At 31.5% G+C, this 19,241-nt stretch overlaps 1 protein-coding gene across 1 annotated transcript in view; it reads left to right on the top strand.

Annotated features, from left to right (window-relative positions):
• PCDH15 (protocadherin related 15) overlaps positions 1-19,241 on the top strand; it is a 1,316,677-nt gene that overhangs the window by 1,193,676 nt on the left and 103,760 nt on the right. Inside the window, exons 27-28 of the mRNA XM_088791982.1 lie at positions 239-351; positions 19,061-19,170. Coding sequence (XP_088648108.1) covers positions 239-351; positions 19,061-19,170 — 223 coding nt within the window. The remainder of the gene's footprint in view (positions 1-238; positions 352-19,060; positions 19,171-19,241) is intronic.

Below are 19,241 nucleotides of genomic sequence, written 5' to 3'. Positions count from 1 at the left end.
GTTAGTAACTCAATTTCTTTGAATTTTCTCATTTTACAAATGAAAATAATAGCATCTACCTGGCAGGATTATTGTGAAGATTAAATGTAAATATATTCATACTCCAATGCAATATCTGCTACCCGGTATGCAGTGTGCCCCCTCCTGGAACCAGGCAGTCCAATGATTAAAAACATACATAGTAATATGATGCTTTATTGTTAATAATCTTTAACATGAATTTTTATCACTTTTTAAGTTGGTGGTTATTGCTTTTGATGATGGTGAGCCCGTGATGTCCAGCAGTGCTGTGGTGAAAATCCTTGTCTTACATCCTGGAGAAATCCCACGCTTCACACAAGAGGAATATAGGTATTGATTCCTCTCTGGTTTTTTAATTCATAAAGGTTTTTGTTTAGCTTTGGTCTCTCAAAATTGGCGTTATATTAATATACCAATGAAATGGACTTCTGATTCTAGTTTAACCTTTTTCTAAATTAATATAATGTTGTATTTATTTTTAAAGTTAATATAGTGAAAATGACAATTTAGTTTCAAAAATCAGTTTCGTAATCCTTTGATGAATAATGGATCTTTTTAAAATAATTGAAGCAAGCTTTGAAAAGTTCCACATTATGTTTGTGTGCTCAAAATGCAGCTGAATAATGATCTCAATGATGAGAAGTAGACATTTAGTTTCTTCTTATAGTCAGGTACTCTATATTATCCAATTTTGACATGTATCTGAAGTAATATTTTTAAAAAATATCACAACAGTATAAAGAAGACACAGTGCATATATTCAATGGACTATTACTTGTCCATAAAAAAGAATAAAATCTTAAAATTTGTGGCAACATGGGCGGACCTAGAGCATATTATTCTAAGTAAAGTAAGTCAGACTGAGAAAGACAAATACCATGTAAACAGGAAAACAAAACAGACACCAGCTAATAGATACAGAGGAGAAACTGATGGTTGCCAAACTGATGGGAGGGGTTTTGGAGGGCTGGGTGGAAAAGGTGAAGAGATTAATAAACACAAATTGGTAGGTGCAAAATAGTCATGGGGATATAAACTACAGAATTGGGAATATAGTCAATACTATTGTAATACATATATATAGCGACTCGACTTATCAGGGAATCACCTCTAAAGTTATATAAATGTCTAACCACTATTCAGTACACCTAAAACTAATGCAATATTGAATGCCGACTGTGATTTTTAAAAATTCAATTAAAATGAAAAAAAAAATTAAAAAAATCAGTGACAGGAAGAGTATGTGTGTTTATGTATTATATATATATATACATATATATATATATATATATACACATATATATTATATATACATATATATGTGTGTAATATATATATATATATATATATATATATATATATATATATATAAAATATGTTATAGCTATAGAGTTAATTTGTACACTGTCTTAGTTAGTTCAGGCTACCATAACAAAATATCACAGACTGGGAGTTATAAACAGCAGACATTGATTTTCTCCCAGTTTTGGAGACTGGAAGTCTGAGATCAGGGTGCCAGCATGATCAGGTTCTGGTGAGGACTCTGTTCCTGGCTTACAGAAGGCTGCCTTCTGCTTGTAAGGGCACAAGTAGCCAGATAAAGGCTCCACTCTCTGGCCCCATCTAAACCTAATTACCTTCCAAATGCCCCATCTCCAGATATCAGCCCATTGAAGGTTAGGGCTTCAACATATGAATTTTAGGGAACACAATTCAGTCCCAAATGTGTGGGTGTGGGTGTGGATGTGGTATATGTGTGTCTCTTTAGGAAATGAAGAATTTATTGAAAAATTAATGAAATTAAAATTACTGTATTTCATGATGGCTTCATCATTCGATATAAATGATAGATTTATAATGCTTTCCTGAAAGCATAGAATTTTCTTTTGTGATTGTTTCATTTTTTTGTCTCCAATTAAAACTTTAATGTACTTTTATTAGTCATATGTTAGGACCCACAGGAGGTAGTTTTCCGACAAACATGTGAAGGAGACTCACTATATGCTGTATGTTTATGATTTACTTATTCTGGATATAGCATTAAAAGACAGCTAGACATTGCGTTCCAGAGTGTTTCAACCATGGGTGGAAACAAAGAACTATATGAAAAATACAATACACTGTAAAAACATAATAATAGATGCTGACAGTACTGAAGAAACATATTGGAGATACACACTTTACTATGTCTGAACATGATCGGCATAGTTTTAAGCTGTATCTTGAAGGAAAGTAGAGTTTAGCCACTCCACAGAAATGAGGAAGGAGGTTCCATACCAAAGACTCAGCATATACACAAATATAAATAAGGAAAATAGGAGAATGTATTAAATTCCATTTTTTTTAGTAGTTTAGTCTATCTAGAGACAAATTGGAAGTTACATGAGGATACTAACTGAGGCTCAAGAAAAATGAATATTTCACACGATAGACCACTTTATCATATTCTGGAATTTGGATTCCATTACCCTGATAATTTCTAAGAACTACCTGAGACTTTTCAGCTAGACCAGGGGCTAAGAAACTAAGGGAGAAAAGTACCGGTAGGTGATGCACCTGGGAACATTCACTGCACCCAACCGGGTAGTGTTCTCCTTCCATAAAATGCTATCATTACAATATCTACTAAATAAGCACTAAATTGTGTAATATAAATACCAGAAAATTCTACATAACACATATGTAAAACATTGAGATGTAAATAATATTTATTTAAAATGATAAGAATTCTTGGTCAATCTGTTTTAAAGGCCATTTTCTTTATTGTATCTATTATTACCAATGTTTCCTCTTTTGTTGACATGGTAACTTATGGACCCCCATTTTGTATGCTATGGAGTGTACAGTTTTCTGCTGTATAAGAACTTCTTTGAATGTGTTCATTTTGGTCTTCTCAAGTATTAAGATGAAAGTAAACTCACTTGTGGTGTTTCTCACTAGCTTATCTAGAAGATGCTCACAAAAAATTTACTTACTATTTGAGGTGGGTACAAAAATCCCTCACAGTTTTAGGCCAGTAAAATACCCATCTTTATTCTCAAAAACTCCTCACCCCATGGCTAGTCATTCCTTGGAAGTCCCAAGAGAAGGAAAAAGATGGTATATCACACTATCCCTTTAAATAAACTCAACAAAATGTGTCCCTTTTCTTTGGATTTTCATTTGGAGCTCATTTCCTTATTAATAGAAATATGCCTTCAGACTTCTCCATCGCATTGCTCATTCACTTTTCTAGCTAAAACATCGTGGCATTAAGGCACAGGGCATCTCTTGTGTAGCTTTCTTTTTTTTTTTTTTTTTAATTGTCTATTTAATGTCACCTCTTAAAATATTTTTTTCAATGAATAATTTACCATTTCTTTCTCTGCATAGGACTACTAACTGCAAATAAATTCTACTAATGAAGTTGTTAACTTAGAGAAGAAATAGCTAGCCAATTTTTTTGGTTCTAAAGTTAAGAGCAGTCACATAAGCACATGTGGAAGAATTTTTGGCCTTCCAGAAGAACATTTCTAACAATTGCAAATAATGCCTTGTCTATCCTAGTTCATTTCTTATTCTGACACATAAAGGCAATCTGATAATCTCAGATTGAGAATCAATAGACTTTCCATAAGGGATTCAGTAGTACTTGAGTACTGAACAGGATTGTTTTGTTTTCTATAAGACACCCAGAAATTTGGATGATTAAAAAAACAAAAAACAAAACAAAACAAAAAAAAAACCTTATTAAATATCAGTGGAATGTAATACTCTTTTAATAAACAGAAATAGCTGAATTTAAATATTTATGTAGGCTTAAATTTGACCTAAAACATAGAGTAAACTATTAAAACAAAAACAAAACTAAGGCTGATGTTTATCTTCATCAATCATCTCTTTATCATTTATTGAACATTGTGCTTTTGTATATCTTTAGAGAAGTACATGGCTGAGAGTTTCTGTGTACCTCCTACCGTACTCTCAAATCTTTTCCTCTTCCTCTTGGGCATACAGCTAGACTACATTTCCTATCCTCATTTGCTAGATGGAGCCATGTGACTGAATTCTGGCCAATAAAATGTAAAGCAATATGGTCTGCATCATTTCCTGGCCTGACTTAACCTTTTCCTCTGTTGGATAAGTGAAGTGGCAAAATAATACCCGGGATACCTTGGGAGCCATATGTTGACAATTGCAGAAATGCAATATAAAAAAAGCTTAGGCAACTGAATCACAGCTTGAAGATTAACTACCTAACTAAGAATGTCCTCAGTAAACTGTTATGTGAGCAAGAGATTTAGTGGTTTATCTACCGTGCTACCTAGTACTGTTTCAACTAACATAGTTGGCCAACATTTCATTAGTATGAAACAAATAATCCCACAATATATTAATCATTTGGAAAACTTTTGTCATTAATATTGCAGTATTTCCCAGTTTGTCATTTTTCAAACAATGTTAATGATACATATTTTTATTCTTACATGGCATTTTCTTTTTATATGTTCAACTATTAGCTTTGGCAAAATACTTACACTGTTCCAATTGCTGTGATAATCAACAGTCTCCTTCCTTACAGAATGGTTGCTACAAACTTCATATGTCTCCTTCCCTCTCATATATATATATATATATATATATATATATATATATATATATATATATATACATACACACACACACACACATATATATATGTGTATATATATATACATATATGTATGCATATATATATGTATATTTTTTTCAAGTCAATTTACTGTATCAGCTGGATTCACATATCTTTCAGAGATTTCAAACCACATTATTAATCCCTGATTATGAGGATGATCCCTTGTTTCAGATTTGAAGGATTCAATTATTCCACTTTGCCTTATGCCTAATTATTCCACTTTGGCATAAGGATTATTGTAAGCTAAAAACAGTTAAAAATAGCAGATGCAAAAAGGGCATTCTAATCTCCTCTTTTCTTCCTGAAAACAGGAGATAAACATCCCATGTGAAAGATACCCTTACTGCACCAGGGAGGAAAAAAACATTCTTTCATGGGAGTCAAAAACAAGAGAATTCTATACAAACAGGCGTTGTTAAAATAATATTCACCTCCCTTTTAGCCTCCCTACATAGTTTAGTTACTTCCTGTAACTGCCTCTCTTTGTTCAACTTAGTATGAAACCATGTAGGTTCTGTAATTTCTTTGGGTCTTCATTTCCTTGTGAGGGCCCCATGTCATATAAAATGTATATAAATATGGATGCTTTTTCCTCTTAATCTGTTTTATGTCAGTTTAATACTTAGGTCTAGCCATAAACCCATAAAGAACAGGTAAAATTTTACCTCCTCTACAAAATTGCTCCTGGTGAAAAACTTTTGCCTCATGTGATCATATTTTGGGGCACACAACATTATATGCAAGATTTCTGTTCTTTGTCGGGTGTGGGAGGAGGATGTTCATGGTTTACAAATGGGAAGCAGTAATCCAATATCATTATGAGATCAGGTTGTTTGTTTGTTTGTTTAATTTCAGGAATGTCTTCATTTGAATATTGACTATTTTGCATTCCTTAGGAAAGTCCAGTTTTCAACAAATGACTAGTTATTAAAGAGAGGTTCATTTATTTTAGAATTTATTAATTTATTTTAAAATGTTTAATTGTTATTCTTAACCTGACCCCCTCCCTTGACCCAATTATTTTATCTTATTTCTGGAATGACCAGTCATTAAATCTTTAAATCTCTGAATAAAATGATTAAGTAGGGTAGATTAGGCTGCTGTAATAAGAAACCCTTAAATTTCTATTGTTTGAAGAACAAAGAAACATATATGGTTGGCTCACATGCCAGTCTAAAACGAATGTTTCACATGGCTTTTAGCTCTTCTGCATGCTGTTATTCATGCAGTCATTCAGGGACCCAGGCCAATTTAGAGCCTTGCATCTTTAGCATTCTGTTTCAACATGATTTCAATCATTGCCATTTCAGTCCATGGAATGGGAAAAGGGGCTGGAGTCCACATCCAGAGATTTTCTGAACCAAGTGAGATAGAAGTTGCAAATTTTATATTATCTCATATTTGATCTTGAAGTCCAGGCAAATGTCCACACTTGCCTATGAAAAGACGGAGGATTGCTATTTCTTTCTAGGCAGCTATGTCCAAGATCTACCTCTATTACTGAGGAAAAAAAGAAAAATGGGGCTGGTGGAAAATTTCACATCAAACATGTAATTTTAGAAATGTTATAGATTTTAATTGTTATAGTCATTCTTAAATAAGATTGTTTCTATTGAGAATATACAGTATTGGATACATAGACTAATGGTGTAAGAGTACAGAAACATTTTTTTTTTCTTAAGTATGTATTGGGGAAATAAAATGCATTTTTAAAATAATAAGATAATTATTACTTTTTTTCTTTGAATTCAAAGCAAATCTCAGATGAACATTTTTGGATGTTTTAAGTTATTTCAAATGATTTCAGCTTATAGTATTACTATAACATATTCTAAGCTAAACGTTTCTGCGAGCTTCAAGCTAAAGTTTGGCTCTTTGATTATAATTAATTACTTTTTCCATTTTCATAAGAAGTCTAATTGTTTTCATCACAAAAGTAAAATAAATTGAAAAAGAAAAAAACATGGCAGAGTGTAAATTAAAGTTATGAGATAGCTTTGTAGAAACCACCAAAAAGATTTGAGAGGTGGCATTTACTGTTTGACAAAACATTTTCCATTGTACCAGGTCTACCTAGACAGAGAAATAAAATCCATTATTCTTTTTATGAAATGAAAAACATTTAAATGTTGAGCTGCTGATAATTGCTCAGTTGCTAGGATAAAGCAATAGACAGGTTATTATCTTTTTCTAAAATTATAATAAACATCAGAGTAAATGCTTTAATATTTACTAAAGGATAAATCTTTTGGATTGCCAGCGAAGTTTTTGATGACAAATAATTAGTCGGTTAGCTGACCAGTGTAAAAGTAGCAATACAACAGAAAACCAAAATGTCATTTAGCATACATAATTGCTATGCCTGTTTTCATATTTAAAATTTTACTTTCTGCTAATCATTCTTTGAAAAGGAAATAATGAAATTTGTAAAATGATTCAAGGATTTTACAAAGACCACCCTAAATATTAAGTGAAATAATTCAGCTTGTCAAGATTAGAGGAGAATTTTCTGACGTTATTTTTCTTGTTTATAATTTATAATATTGGGATATTATATACGTGTAGGAAAAATATTTGATTTCTTTCTCTTCTCGTATCTGGTGAACTGAAGTTGTTTCCTGATGGGCTGGCTTCAGGTTATTTTTCAGAGTAGGAGGAATGTCATAATGGGGAAGCAATTTGCCACATACAGATATATGTTTATTTTTATAATGGCCATAATTACAGTAATTCTTAAGAAAAGTATGCACTTGATTCTCCTTGGTCCCTATGGCAGTTGTAATAGTTGAATCAGACTTGTTATGTTAATTTCGTGTTCTCTTCAAACCAATCTTTACTTGAGTTTTTTAATTAGGTTAAATGGAGGATCAAGACATCATCTGCTTCATCTATTTGTCATTAGATGAACATCTACATTTTTCAGGAAACAGTTTTTCTTAAAACTTTTGAAAAGTATGTAACTCTTCAGACAGTATACTATTTGCATAATGGTAAACAACATTCATATTATTTAGAAGCATACACACAATCCAAAATTTCAAAATTGTAACAAATTTTTAATTTAATGCATTATTAGTGTTTTATTTGGTTCTTTCAGTTTCTTTTTTTTACAAACAAGGGAATATCACTAATTTTAGCTTCTTAGAGTTTGTATGCCCAGATCATTATTTGTTTTTTTTCTCTCCTTCCTCTTCTTGAAACAAATTTCTAAAAGAGTTAATGGTGTTCTCTTTCTCCTTTGTTGTCGAAACACCCCTCCCTTCTCCCAATCATATCCATGTGGCTTCAACTTTATTTTTTTGCAATAAGTAAATTCAAGTATTAGCCCCTCCTTCCCATAAATAAATCTAAATGTCAAATTATTATCATTCAGGCAATTAAGAGATTTCTCTATATTCATATACAAGCTCATGTCTTAATTTAAACCATTTTCCTCAATTTGAGTTTCACTAGTAGAGAAAAGATAGGTTAATATTATTCATAAAAATTTTGTTCTCAAAGTTATATCATATAATGGATGAAATAGACCATAGAAAGCATTTAGTCAGCATAATAATTTAATACTTGATTTCTCTAATATTCTTGCCACAAAGTTGATTAGGTTCTTTTATAAAAACTTAACAGTTGTGAGGAATTTGCTCCTTAATCTTTGAATAATTGTGAAAGTTGGAAAGTCAGTTCTTATGCTGAGATTATTATTATTATTATTATATCTATTATTTTAAATTATTTTCTAGTCATTTTGCTCTGAATCTTCACCAATTTTAGCATTACTCCCTCTTTTAAGTAGTATGATTATATAGGGGAGGAAAAATAATTTTCACTGTGCCCTTCTGAGTTCTTAGCTGAGACCCCTATAATAAAAAACAGATTAAAAAAAAAAAAGGTTTATTAGCTTGATATATATATATATATATTCCAGGGAAAATGAGTAACCCAAAGAGGTGGCTTTAAAACTCAGGAGTAAAAACCATCTTAATAGGGGAAGGGGAGGGGGATGTAAGGCTTTTAGAGAAAGGAAATTATTTCTAGGAAAGATAAATGGGCTCTTAGGGGAATAGATGGGAGATATGATAGTTCATGATAAAGTTTGTCGGAGCATGGTGTCCACTGCTAGTCTCCTCTTCTGTGATACAAATCAAACTTTGCTGGTTCATGAAACTCCTAGGGAGAGGATCTATGACAGCTGAGTTCCTTTTGGAGGATCTGTCTTTGGATATATAAGGGGAGTTCAGAGAAAACCTCGCCCTTAATTTGCCAGTTTTAAGTGCCTACCGATCAAAATAATCAATATACTAAAGTGGCATATTTCAGGTTGGCATGTCGTACACTCCTACAGTTGTATTTTGGGTTGGCAAAATTCATTTGAAAACTGAATTAGCTACCCTTCAATTGAAACTGAGCTAAACTCTTTGGTTAAGACAAATGTGATAAAGAATGCTTTTCTCTCAATTATTAGAAGGTATTTTGACAAGAATTGGGCTTATTGGGAAACAGAACTCTGCATACCTTGTAGTTTCTGCCATTAATATGGAACAAAAGAGTTACAGTTACCATGTAGTTGCTGACCTGAGAGAAATATTAATTGCAGTTCCTTATATTACTTTAACATATCCTACAACATACAGTAATTTCCTATATTGTTATAATATTTAAATAATGGTTTACTATAACCCTCAAGGTGTTCTCTTTTCTGTCTTGTCTCCACATAAGTTAATATGTATTAGATCTATTCAACTTATTCATATTCATTTTAATATATCAATATGTATCAATACCTGTTGTAGTATATATTAAAGTTATATACATATATTCGTATGTGTGTGTCTATATATATATATATATATATATATATATATATATATATAATTGTCCATCATTATATTCCCTAGAATTCTTTTTGTAAATGTTTATGAATACTTTGAATTTAATTTGTATATTTCAAAATACTAATACTACTTTATTTCTTTTTTTTAAATTAAACTTTAATGGGGTAACAATTGTTAGTAAAGGTACATAGATTTCAGGTGTACAATTCTGTAATACATCATCTGTATATCACATTGTGTGTTCACCAGCCAGAGTCAGTTCTCTTTCCATCACAATGTATTTGATCCCCTTTACCACTAGTACTACTTTTTAACTTTAGTCCCCTACATGTCCTGTGTTAGTTCAGGTCTATCCTCTAACAATTAGACATCAAGATGAGATTGAACAAGCATCTATTTTATTAGGTGATATACTTGTGTGAGAGAAACGAGGAAGAAGCAGGGAAAGGCTAAGAGAACCTTCAAAGTACATGCCTGTGTCTCCCAGGAAGGGACCTGCCTTAACATCTCTGCCTTTCAAATTCATTATCTGTAAGCAGCCCTAGGAAGCATGACCTTTATATAAACACAGGGATAGTCTTCAAAGCACAGCCACTGGGATTTGGTCAATGTGCTTCCTATGGTTGGAGATCTGGGAGGTACACTCTCATTGCCAGCGCATGTCCATATCTGATGAGTAGTTTTCAATCAGTTATCTACCTAGATCTTTTGGAAAACAGTTACACTGTCATGGGCAGAAAATATATTCATATATCTTTCATTTAATCCAGACAGAAATATCAAAATTCTAATAGTAATTCAAACACATAATATTACTTTAGAATAAAGTGACTCTTGTAGTTTGAGTTACCATTAAGAAGAATGACATTTACCCTTCATCTCAGGATGATGGACTAAGACTTAGATACACTGGGATTCACTTGTCATGAGTTGTGGAGGTAAATATCATGGAAAGGTCAACACGTCTGGAATAGATCATGGAGTCTAAATGTTACTATTGATTTTGAATGGGAAATGCAGTATCTAACACAATTTACAAAACAATTTATTAAAGACAATTGTTTACTACTTTTCCAAACAAATATGCTAGCGATATAGACATACCTTTTGTATTTAATTAAAATGTAAATGTATCAACATCGGTTATTAAACTTTGAATGACTTAATACCACATTCATATGCATTTTTAAGAATTCATATATTTTAAAATGCTTTCTCCATAAAATATAGAAATTCAAAATGTATTCTCTTATTTTAATTATTTTTTTAAGTTACAGGTGACATTTAGTATTATTTTATATTAGTTTCAAGTGCACTGCCTATTTGTTAGACATTTACATATCTTATGCAGTGATAACTCTGATTAGTCTAGAATCCACCTAATCCATAGGTAGTTGTTACGACATTATTGATACATTCTCTATGCTATACTTGACACCTCCATTACCATTTTGTATCTACCAATTTGTATTTCTTAATCCTTTCACCTTTTTCACCCAGCTCCCCAAACCCCTTACCCTCTGGCAACCATCAGTTTATTCTGTATCTATGAGTCTGTTTGTTTTGTTTGCACATTTATGTTTTTCTTAGATTCTACCTATAAGTGAGATCATATGGTATTTGTCTTTCTCTGACTCATTTCACTTAGCATAATACCCTCTAGGTCCATCCATGTTGTCAAAAATAGTAAGATTTCATTCTTTTTTATGGCCTAGTAATATTCTATTGTATATATGTCCCACAATATCTTTATCCAATAGTCTATTGACAGACACTTGGGTTGCTTCTGTATTTGTACATATAGAAAAGAGAAGGGGCAAATGTCCCTAAGATATCTTTATTAACCTCTAGAACAAGTTGATATTTTTCTAACTCATAAAAATACATTGTGAGTCATTTTCAATTTTCAATATTATTCAAATTTAATATATCAAATCCAAAACAAGAATATTATACATATAAGTATCTTGAAAATGTTTTTAAAAATTCAAATCCCCTGAATAAAGAAAATTACCTTGTCAGTTTCTCTGTTAAAGTAAAAAAGAATGATACTTTGCTAACTACTGTGAATTAGTCTTGTAATAAATAATGATGCAAAGATTTTATACAAATATGTTTTTCAAGTGGCTTTATATTGAAGAATGAAAATAGAGTTTATTTTATAAATAACTATAAAGAAGTAATAGTCCACCTCCTGATATTCAAAACAGAAAAGAAGAATAATGTAAAAATCACAAATCTATTTTTATATACTATAAAAAATGAAAAATTTATAATAATGTTAAATAAAATGGTAAATGAGCGGTTCTAATTAACACATCATTATTCAAGATAATTAAAATTACCTGCATTGAAAAACGTTGCCATAATTCTTATATAAACCTCACAAGCTTGGATTTTGTGATTTTGTAAAAAGGTTTTTAATGAGTTGAGCGAAAGCTATTGGTCTTGATTTCAAAGAATGAAAAAAGCTCTCTGTAAATTATTAGTGTAATATAAGATAAAACCACATGCCAAGAACATCACTTGTTTACTAAGGTTGTTTTCTACTTTAATTTAGATCCATTGTCCAATATGAGAGATGCCTTTATTTGAAGATAATTGTTCCTGTCTTTTTAGGTCACTACTAAAATCTTGCCTCAAAGATAATAGATTTTGCCTCTTTATTGAAAGAATGACCTTTTACAAATGATGTTCCTGGGTCTGACCCCATGGACCTATTAAATCAGAATCTTTAAGCATAGTCCCCAAAAATCTGAAAAATTTAAAAAGTTGTTCAGCTAATTCTTATGGTTTTAAAGTTTGAGAACTGATGACTTAGATTAGATAAACGCTATTAATGAGAACAATAATAGAAACAACAACAAAAAACCCCATGTACATCCTAGGCTATAGATTTAGCTTTCATATTGTTTTCTGGATGTGAAAAACTATTTATGACTCAGGGCTTCAGTTTTCTTGTCTTCAAGATAAAGACACTTCATCGATCGAAAAAGAAGCAAAACTCTTAACAAAGTAAGCACATTTTGGAAAAGATGCAAAAAGCAGTGTCTAACCATTTGGCACTTTATTAAATTTCTTATCTACAATCCATCCTAAGATTCTAGGAAAGCCTTTTTTTTTTTTTTACCTCTCCTGATCCATATTATTTTTAAACTGTTTTTCTCAATTAAATATGTCAAATTAGATCATCCTGATGAAATTACTCCAAGGTTACAAATAATGGGAGTTCCAGTGGGTGGTTTTGTTTTTTTTCTACTTCCTGTTTTCATTACATTCCCTCATGACAGCTATAAGAATAATCTCTTAATCGGTACTAATTTGCAAATATATTGAATTTAAACATATCAAAATAAATTAAGTTTGTTTCTCAATAGAAAGAAAGCAACAGAGCCAGATTGAATCCCAGTGTAATTTTATAGCATCTATTTATAAACACTTTTATATCCTAAACTGCATGGCATTTAAAATAATTAGAGCTTTATGCAACACATATAACATTTACTTTTATTGTTACTTCATGAACCCAACAATAAAAGTAGATTTTAAATTGTAGAATGATTGTTTCATCTATATATATACTGTAAAAACTCAATCTAACATTTGAACCCTGCAAATTCTGTTATTTTAGTATAGTCACTGTTCAGATTACAAAGATGTTAAAAATATTTAATTGAGAGAGATTTATTGTAGTCTATATTTTCAAAAAAAGAATCAATTTGAAATGTTAAGCAGATATCCATGAATTAGTTTATACACCCATAGAAAATTATGTTGTAAGTATTTTGCATATAAATTTTGTAGTTGTTAACTTTTCTGGGCCATAGTTTATCTGCACAGATTTATTTCCAAGCAAGAAATCTGGATTCACTTTGATCAAATTTCTTCTTACTTAAATAATATATGATTTAAATTGTATTGCATTCTGGAAAAGGAAAAGTGTACAGACAGTATAAAGATCAGTGATGGCAGATTCAGGGGGAGGGAAGGATGAATAGGTGAAGAATGGGAGATTTTTGTTTGTCACTGAAACTACATTGTATGATACTGTAATAATGGTGGATACATGACATTATACATGTGTCCAAACCCATAATACTATACCACACAAAGAATGAAGTCTCATGTCGACTGCGGACTTTAGTTAATAATGTATTGATACTGGTCCATCAATTGTAACAGACAAACCACACTAATGCAAGACATTAATAATTGGGGAAACTGGGGGTGGAGGTGCATATGGAATTCTATATTTTCTGTTCAATTTTTCTGTAAACCTAAAACTACTCTAAAAAACAAAGTTTATTAAGTTTTAAAAACATAGAGCTGTTTTACGTGTAAAATTTAAGGGAGGTGACAGTGCAAATAGTAAGATTATGAATTAGTAAAATTTAAATGTGATGTAAAATTTTAATGTGATATCTATCATAACTAAGGTGTTTTAAACTGAATTATTATTTAGTCTCTGTTTAAGTATCCGTTTAGGTGATTTTTGAAATTTTAGTCAAAATCTGTGGAATTTGTTTAAAATGGCCATTAAAGGCCAAAGTGTTGCCCTTGGCTGGGGAAATAGGGGCTAGTGCTGCCATCAGGAAAATGTCAGGAACATGGGCATCAAACCCAACTCAGATCAACTCTTGTGAAAGAGCCTCTGGTGAAGGCCCTTCCTGAAGACATTTTTAGATTATGAAACCATCTGTCTCTCCAATGTTCAAGGTCCATATCTGTTAAAGATATAACCATGTCCTTTAGCATGCTCTTAGCAGTCCTTTCCTGGACAATGGGAATCCAGTTGATCTCTTGACTCTTAAGCTTCATCAGGAAGGCTGTATAATTCCACTACTGAGCCCTATCTGTTTCAAGTGCCTCTTTTATTGTAAACATGATTTTTTTCCTCAGTTATATCAGCAGTAAATCTAGCTTTGGAAAGTAGAATTCTTGAATTTAAAATAACCAACAACTACATGTTTTGAATTAGGTGTTAGAAAGTTCATTAGAAGAAGGTTAATGAGGATTGTTTATTTTAAAATATATGAATTACAACTATATGAATTAATATCAAGAGAAACTTTTGGGTTTTGTTTGTTTCTTTTAAAAAAATCCTATAGAGAAATCCTTCATTTGGCCATAAGTCTTTGCTTCTGAAACTAATCAATAGATTTTGATTGTACTCAACAGAAAAAAAAGAGAGAATGATAAATCACATTATACCAGACTCAGAATAGTAGAAATGAAAAATACTTTCAGATAATTTACTCTAAGATTCATAAACGGTCGGCCATAGATCAAGCACATAGATCAAACCAAGTCAGATGATACTTTAAAAATTTTCATTCCTTGCCATAATGTAAATGTTTATAAAATTCACATGAAATTTTGAATTTACTTTCCACTTTAAAATCACAGTGGACTTGCATTATTACGTAGTAGTCACCCTTATTAAACAGAGCACGCAGTGTCCACTTCTTTACTTGCACCCCTTCCCCTATTATTTGTCTTCAGCTAATTCTATTCAATTTTCTTATCTTTCTATGCTCTCTGTCCTCTGATTTAAACACCCTTAATTTACACCAATTGTTTCATTTTGTATTCAAATGATATGTGACTCAAAAGGAAATATGAATGTCCCAATCATGGCAACTGGTACTTACCAGGATATAAAACAAAAATAAAATGGGTCCTGCCTGGAAATATATAGAAAATAATTAATTTTTTGGTAATTGAATGTTCATTATCAGAGAGGTTCATTTAATTCTAGCCTAGAGAAAATTGCATTTTCATGGTATGTTTTGATGCTGGTAGAAGAAGTGTGTTGGAACAATTAAGACAAAGGTTAATGAGATATTTTGTCTAGAAGTAAATCTGTTTTGAACATTTACTTATAAATAAAACTTTAAATGCACTTAGTTGTATTGGATTTATATTCTTTCTTAAATTACGCCACTTAATTCACACAGTATTAAGTAATTTCATCCAGATTATACAAGAGTACATGTAAAATTATTTTTAAAGTTTGTAATAAAAGATGGCATTTTTCTAATGTTAAAGCTGAAGGAACATTAGCTGTAGACTTTATATTTCTGTAATTTATAAGGATCAATAAACTAAATATGGAAAGTACAAAATTTAGCTCTTATCTCAGGTAGTAACATAATAGACATGTAAACAATTTAAGCAATATCTATTTCATTCCACAAAAATAAATTCAGTTTGTGAAAATTATTTCAGAATATGACTAATATATGTTTTCTTGTATCAAACTTAAGTTATATGTAATTTGTTGCTGTTAATATTCAAACCACATGTATTTGTTACCTATCACAGTATAACAATATTAACTCAAGCTTAATAAATTAAAACACATATGAGGTCTGACAATTAAGTTCATGAATTAGTTGCAACAGTGTTGCTAACCTTTTTTGATATCAAAGGGATTATTCATTATGAATTTGTACAAAGTGGACAAACAGTTAACCAAGTTTACCATTTGGAAGTTCTGAAAAGGCTGCGTGAAAATGTTAGACAAAAACGACCTGAACTTTTTGCTAATTCATGACTCTTGCATCATGACAATGCACCTCTCACACAACACTGTCTGTGAGGGAGTTTTTAGCCAGCACACAAATAACTGTATTGGAACACCCTCCCTACTCACCTGATCTGGACCCTAATGACTTCTTTTTTTAACCTAAGATAAAGGAAATGTTGAAAAGAAGACATTTTGATGACATTCAGGACATCGAGGGTAATACAACAACTCTGATGGCCATTACAGAAAAAGTGTTCCAAAATTGCTTTGAATGGTGGACTAGGTGCTGGAGTCATTGCATAGCTTCCTAAGGGAAGTGCTGTAAGGTGACCTTAGTAATATTCAGCAATGAGTTATGTAGCACTTTTTCTAGGATGTGTTCGCGAACTTAATTGTCAAATCATCTTGAAGTTTCTGTAAATTAGGAATTAGCCGCCTGTGTTCTCTGTTTCATAGTCTTACACAGGTTTGAATCAAGATGTTGGCCAGTGCTCAGATCTCACCTGAGGCTTGATTAGAGAAGGGTCAACTTCTAAGCTCATGTGGTTGTTGATAGGAGTCAGTTACTTGTGGGATGTTGGACTGAGGGCCTCAGTTCCTCTCTGACTATTGGTTATATATCACCTTCAGTATCTTGTCACATGGACAATTCCATATGTCCACTTACTTTATTAAATCCAGCTGAGTTGATCGAGTGTACTAGCCAGGATGAAGTTACAAATTATAATCTTATGTTACATAATCACTGAGGTGACATCCCATCTACTTTGCCAATTTCTGTTGGTTAGAAACAAGTAACTCTCTGGCCCTCATGCAAGAGGACAAGGATACTCAAGGGTTAGGAATACCAGCAGGGGGAGATTATTGAGGTCCTTTTAAGAGACTATTGTGTTTCCATAGTTCCCTGCTTTTAACCCATTTCAGGTTTTTATTTCACAATCACCATGGTCAAGCGCTAAGCAGTGACAAACAACAAATTTTCTTAATGCCTGTTTATAATCTAAAATATCATACAATAATATTTCTATTGATAATCGAAGCAGTCCATCAAAACCAACTTTAGTGTCACTTTTGTAAGCGCCTTCCTTTTTGTGGTACACTACTATCATTTTTTATTCAAAGTTACCAAAGGTATACTTTTTTCGCTATACTGACACTATGACAACGACAAAACAAATTGCTTATAAAATATAATAATGCTATCTCAGATATATCTTATTTAAGAAGTGTCTACCTAGGCAATTGTATCCTTTTCTAATCTAAACAAATTTTTAATAAATTAATTGGGACTCTTTGATTGGAAGTGATAGAAATCTTAGATAAAGGAGAAATAAAAGAGAATTTGTTTTTCTATAAAAGAAATGATGAGTTTAACTAGCTTTAAATATAGCAGCATTTAGAATATTAGCGAAAGTTTAGAGGATCGATCTTCAACCCTAAGTTATTTCATTTGTATTCATATCATTATCAACAAGAACCTACTTATAGGGTACAGATATTAAAATTCTAGCCAAAAATAATAATAAATAAACAAACACATGTTTTTCCTAATAGTTATCAGTAAATTTTCTGGGATTGATTTTCATTGGCTTTGCATGAGACATTTACCACACATGAACACTGAGCGACGAGGATAAAGTGTCCTCCTTGGCCAGATATAGGTAATGTGTCTATATATCCTCAGAACTAGGTCAGCCCTATCCAAACCAATTAGACTGAGAATGGAGGTAGTATGATTATCCAAAGTAATATCTGGATACTGTTAACAAAAGAAGGCAGAAAAGATGTAGGAGAATAAAATAAATAAATAAATGTTATTGGCCATACAATGAATATATGAACCACCATTAGGAGATGGGGTAACCACCATTAGGTGAAGCTAGATCACTTCACATTTAGGTAACGTAGTCAATCAAGTATATGGACTGTAGCCTCAAAGAAATAGTAGTTTGGAAAAGATGTTTATGAAGAGTTGTATATAATTGATTTTTCTGATTATATTTGTGTCTCAGAATTTGTTATTAAAAGACTTCAGTGAGGGCACAATATAATTACATGGTGTAATCTAGATTAGAGGAACTGAGAAAATGGAGATAAAAATGAAGGGTAGTGTTACAAGAGTAAGTATTGAAAGAAAAAGACCATACAAAACAAATGACAATAGGATTTATCTTATCAGATTGAGAAAATAAGCTAAAGCTTATTAGAAATAAGATGAGTTAGGTTGTCTAGACTACAGAATGACTCAGCGATATTGTTAAAAGTTTGTATTCGATAATTTTCTAAATCTATTGGAGCTGAATGTTATAAATACCTGTGAATTGTAAAAGTGAGATTATTTGCAATAATTTATGAAAATAAATTTATGATAGCCGGTTAGTTACCAATATTATATAATGAAATTGAGATTTTGAGATTGAAATAATGTGTTGAAAATATGTTTTTGAAATTAAGTAAATATAGTACTGGGTACATAATACAGTTGACTACAGTTAAGCAAGATCAGTAAATTTAAAATAAATGTTAATTTTGTGATGCCATTCATTCAAATACTTTTAGTACAGTTAGCTTTACAATAAAGCATGGCTGAGAACTAGAAAGAAACATTTGGAATCATTTGCTTAAATATGATAACATCAACAACACAATAGTACCATTTTACTTTAGCAAGTTGAGGTAGCAAATTGTATCCATCTCTTGCTTTCGGTGCAGAAGGTGCTTTAGAGATAAATGAAAGTAAGTGTGTATGTTATTTGTCACATAACAAAGTAGTAGTGCGTTCCATCTTTAATTAAAAACAACGCAGGTGACAAGATAGTCTTAAAAGAGTATTTGCATGACTTTGAACATAGTTTTTTTAGGGCCAGAGTCTTAATATAGTACTTCCTTAAAAACTTCAGAAAATAGTATCATTCAAATAAACTCATACACACATAAACTAACATTCTATTATTAAATTCAAAACTCCATCATGGCAAAATGGACAATAAAAAAAAAAAAAATCAATCATTTTCTCTAAACCTGCAGACCTCCTCCAGTAAGTGAACTTGCAACCAGAGGGACTACAGTTGGTGTAATTTCCGCTGCGGCCATCAATCAGAGTATCGTGTACTCCATTGTTTCAGGAAATGAAGAGGGTGAGTAGATATTTATTTAGTCTCTGTTTTTACCATAAACCAATCAATTTGAATTTGGAATTAATTTCAGA

This window comes from Rhinolophus sinicus, chromosome 15 (genome assembly GCF_057876585.1).
Source record: "Rhinolophus sinicus isolate RSI-liver-muscle chromosome 15, RSI-T2T, whole genome shotgun sequence".
Classification (NCBI taxonomy): domain Eukaryota; kingdom Metazoa; phylum Chordata; class Mammalia; order Chiroptera; family Rhinolophidae; genus Rhinolophus; species Rhinolophus sinicus.
The sequence above is the reverse complement of the archived record's forward strand: the minus strand, read 5'-3'. Positions and strand labels throughout refer to the sequence as shown.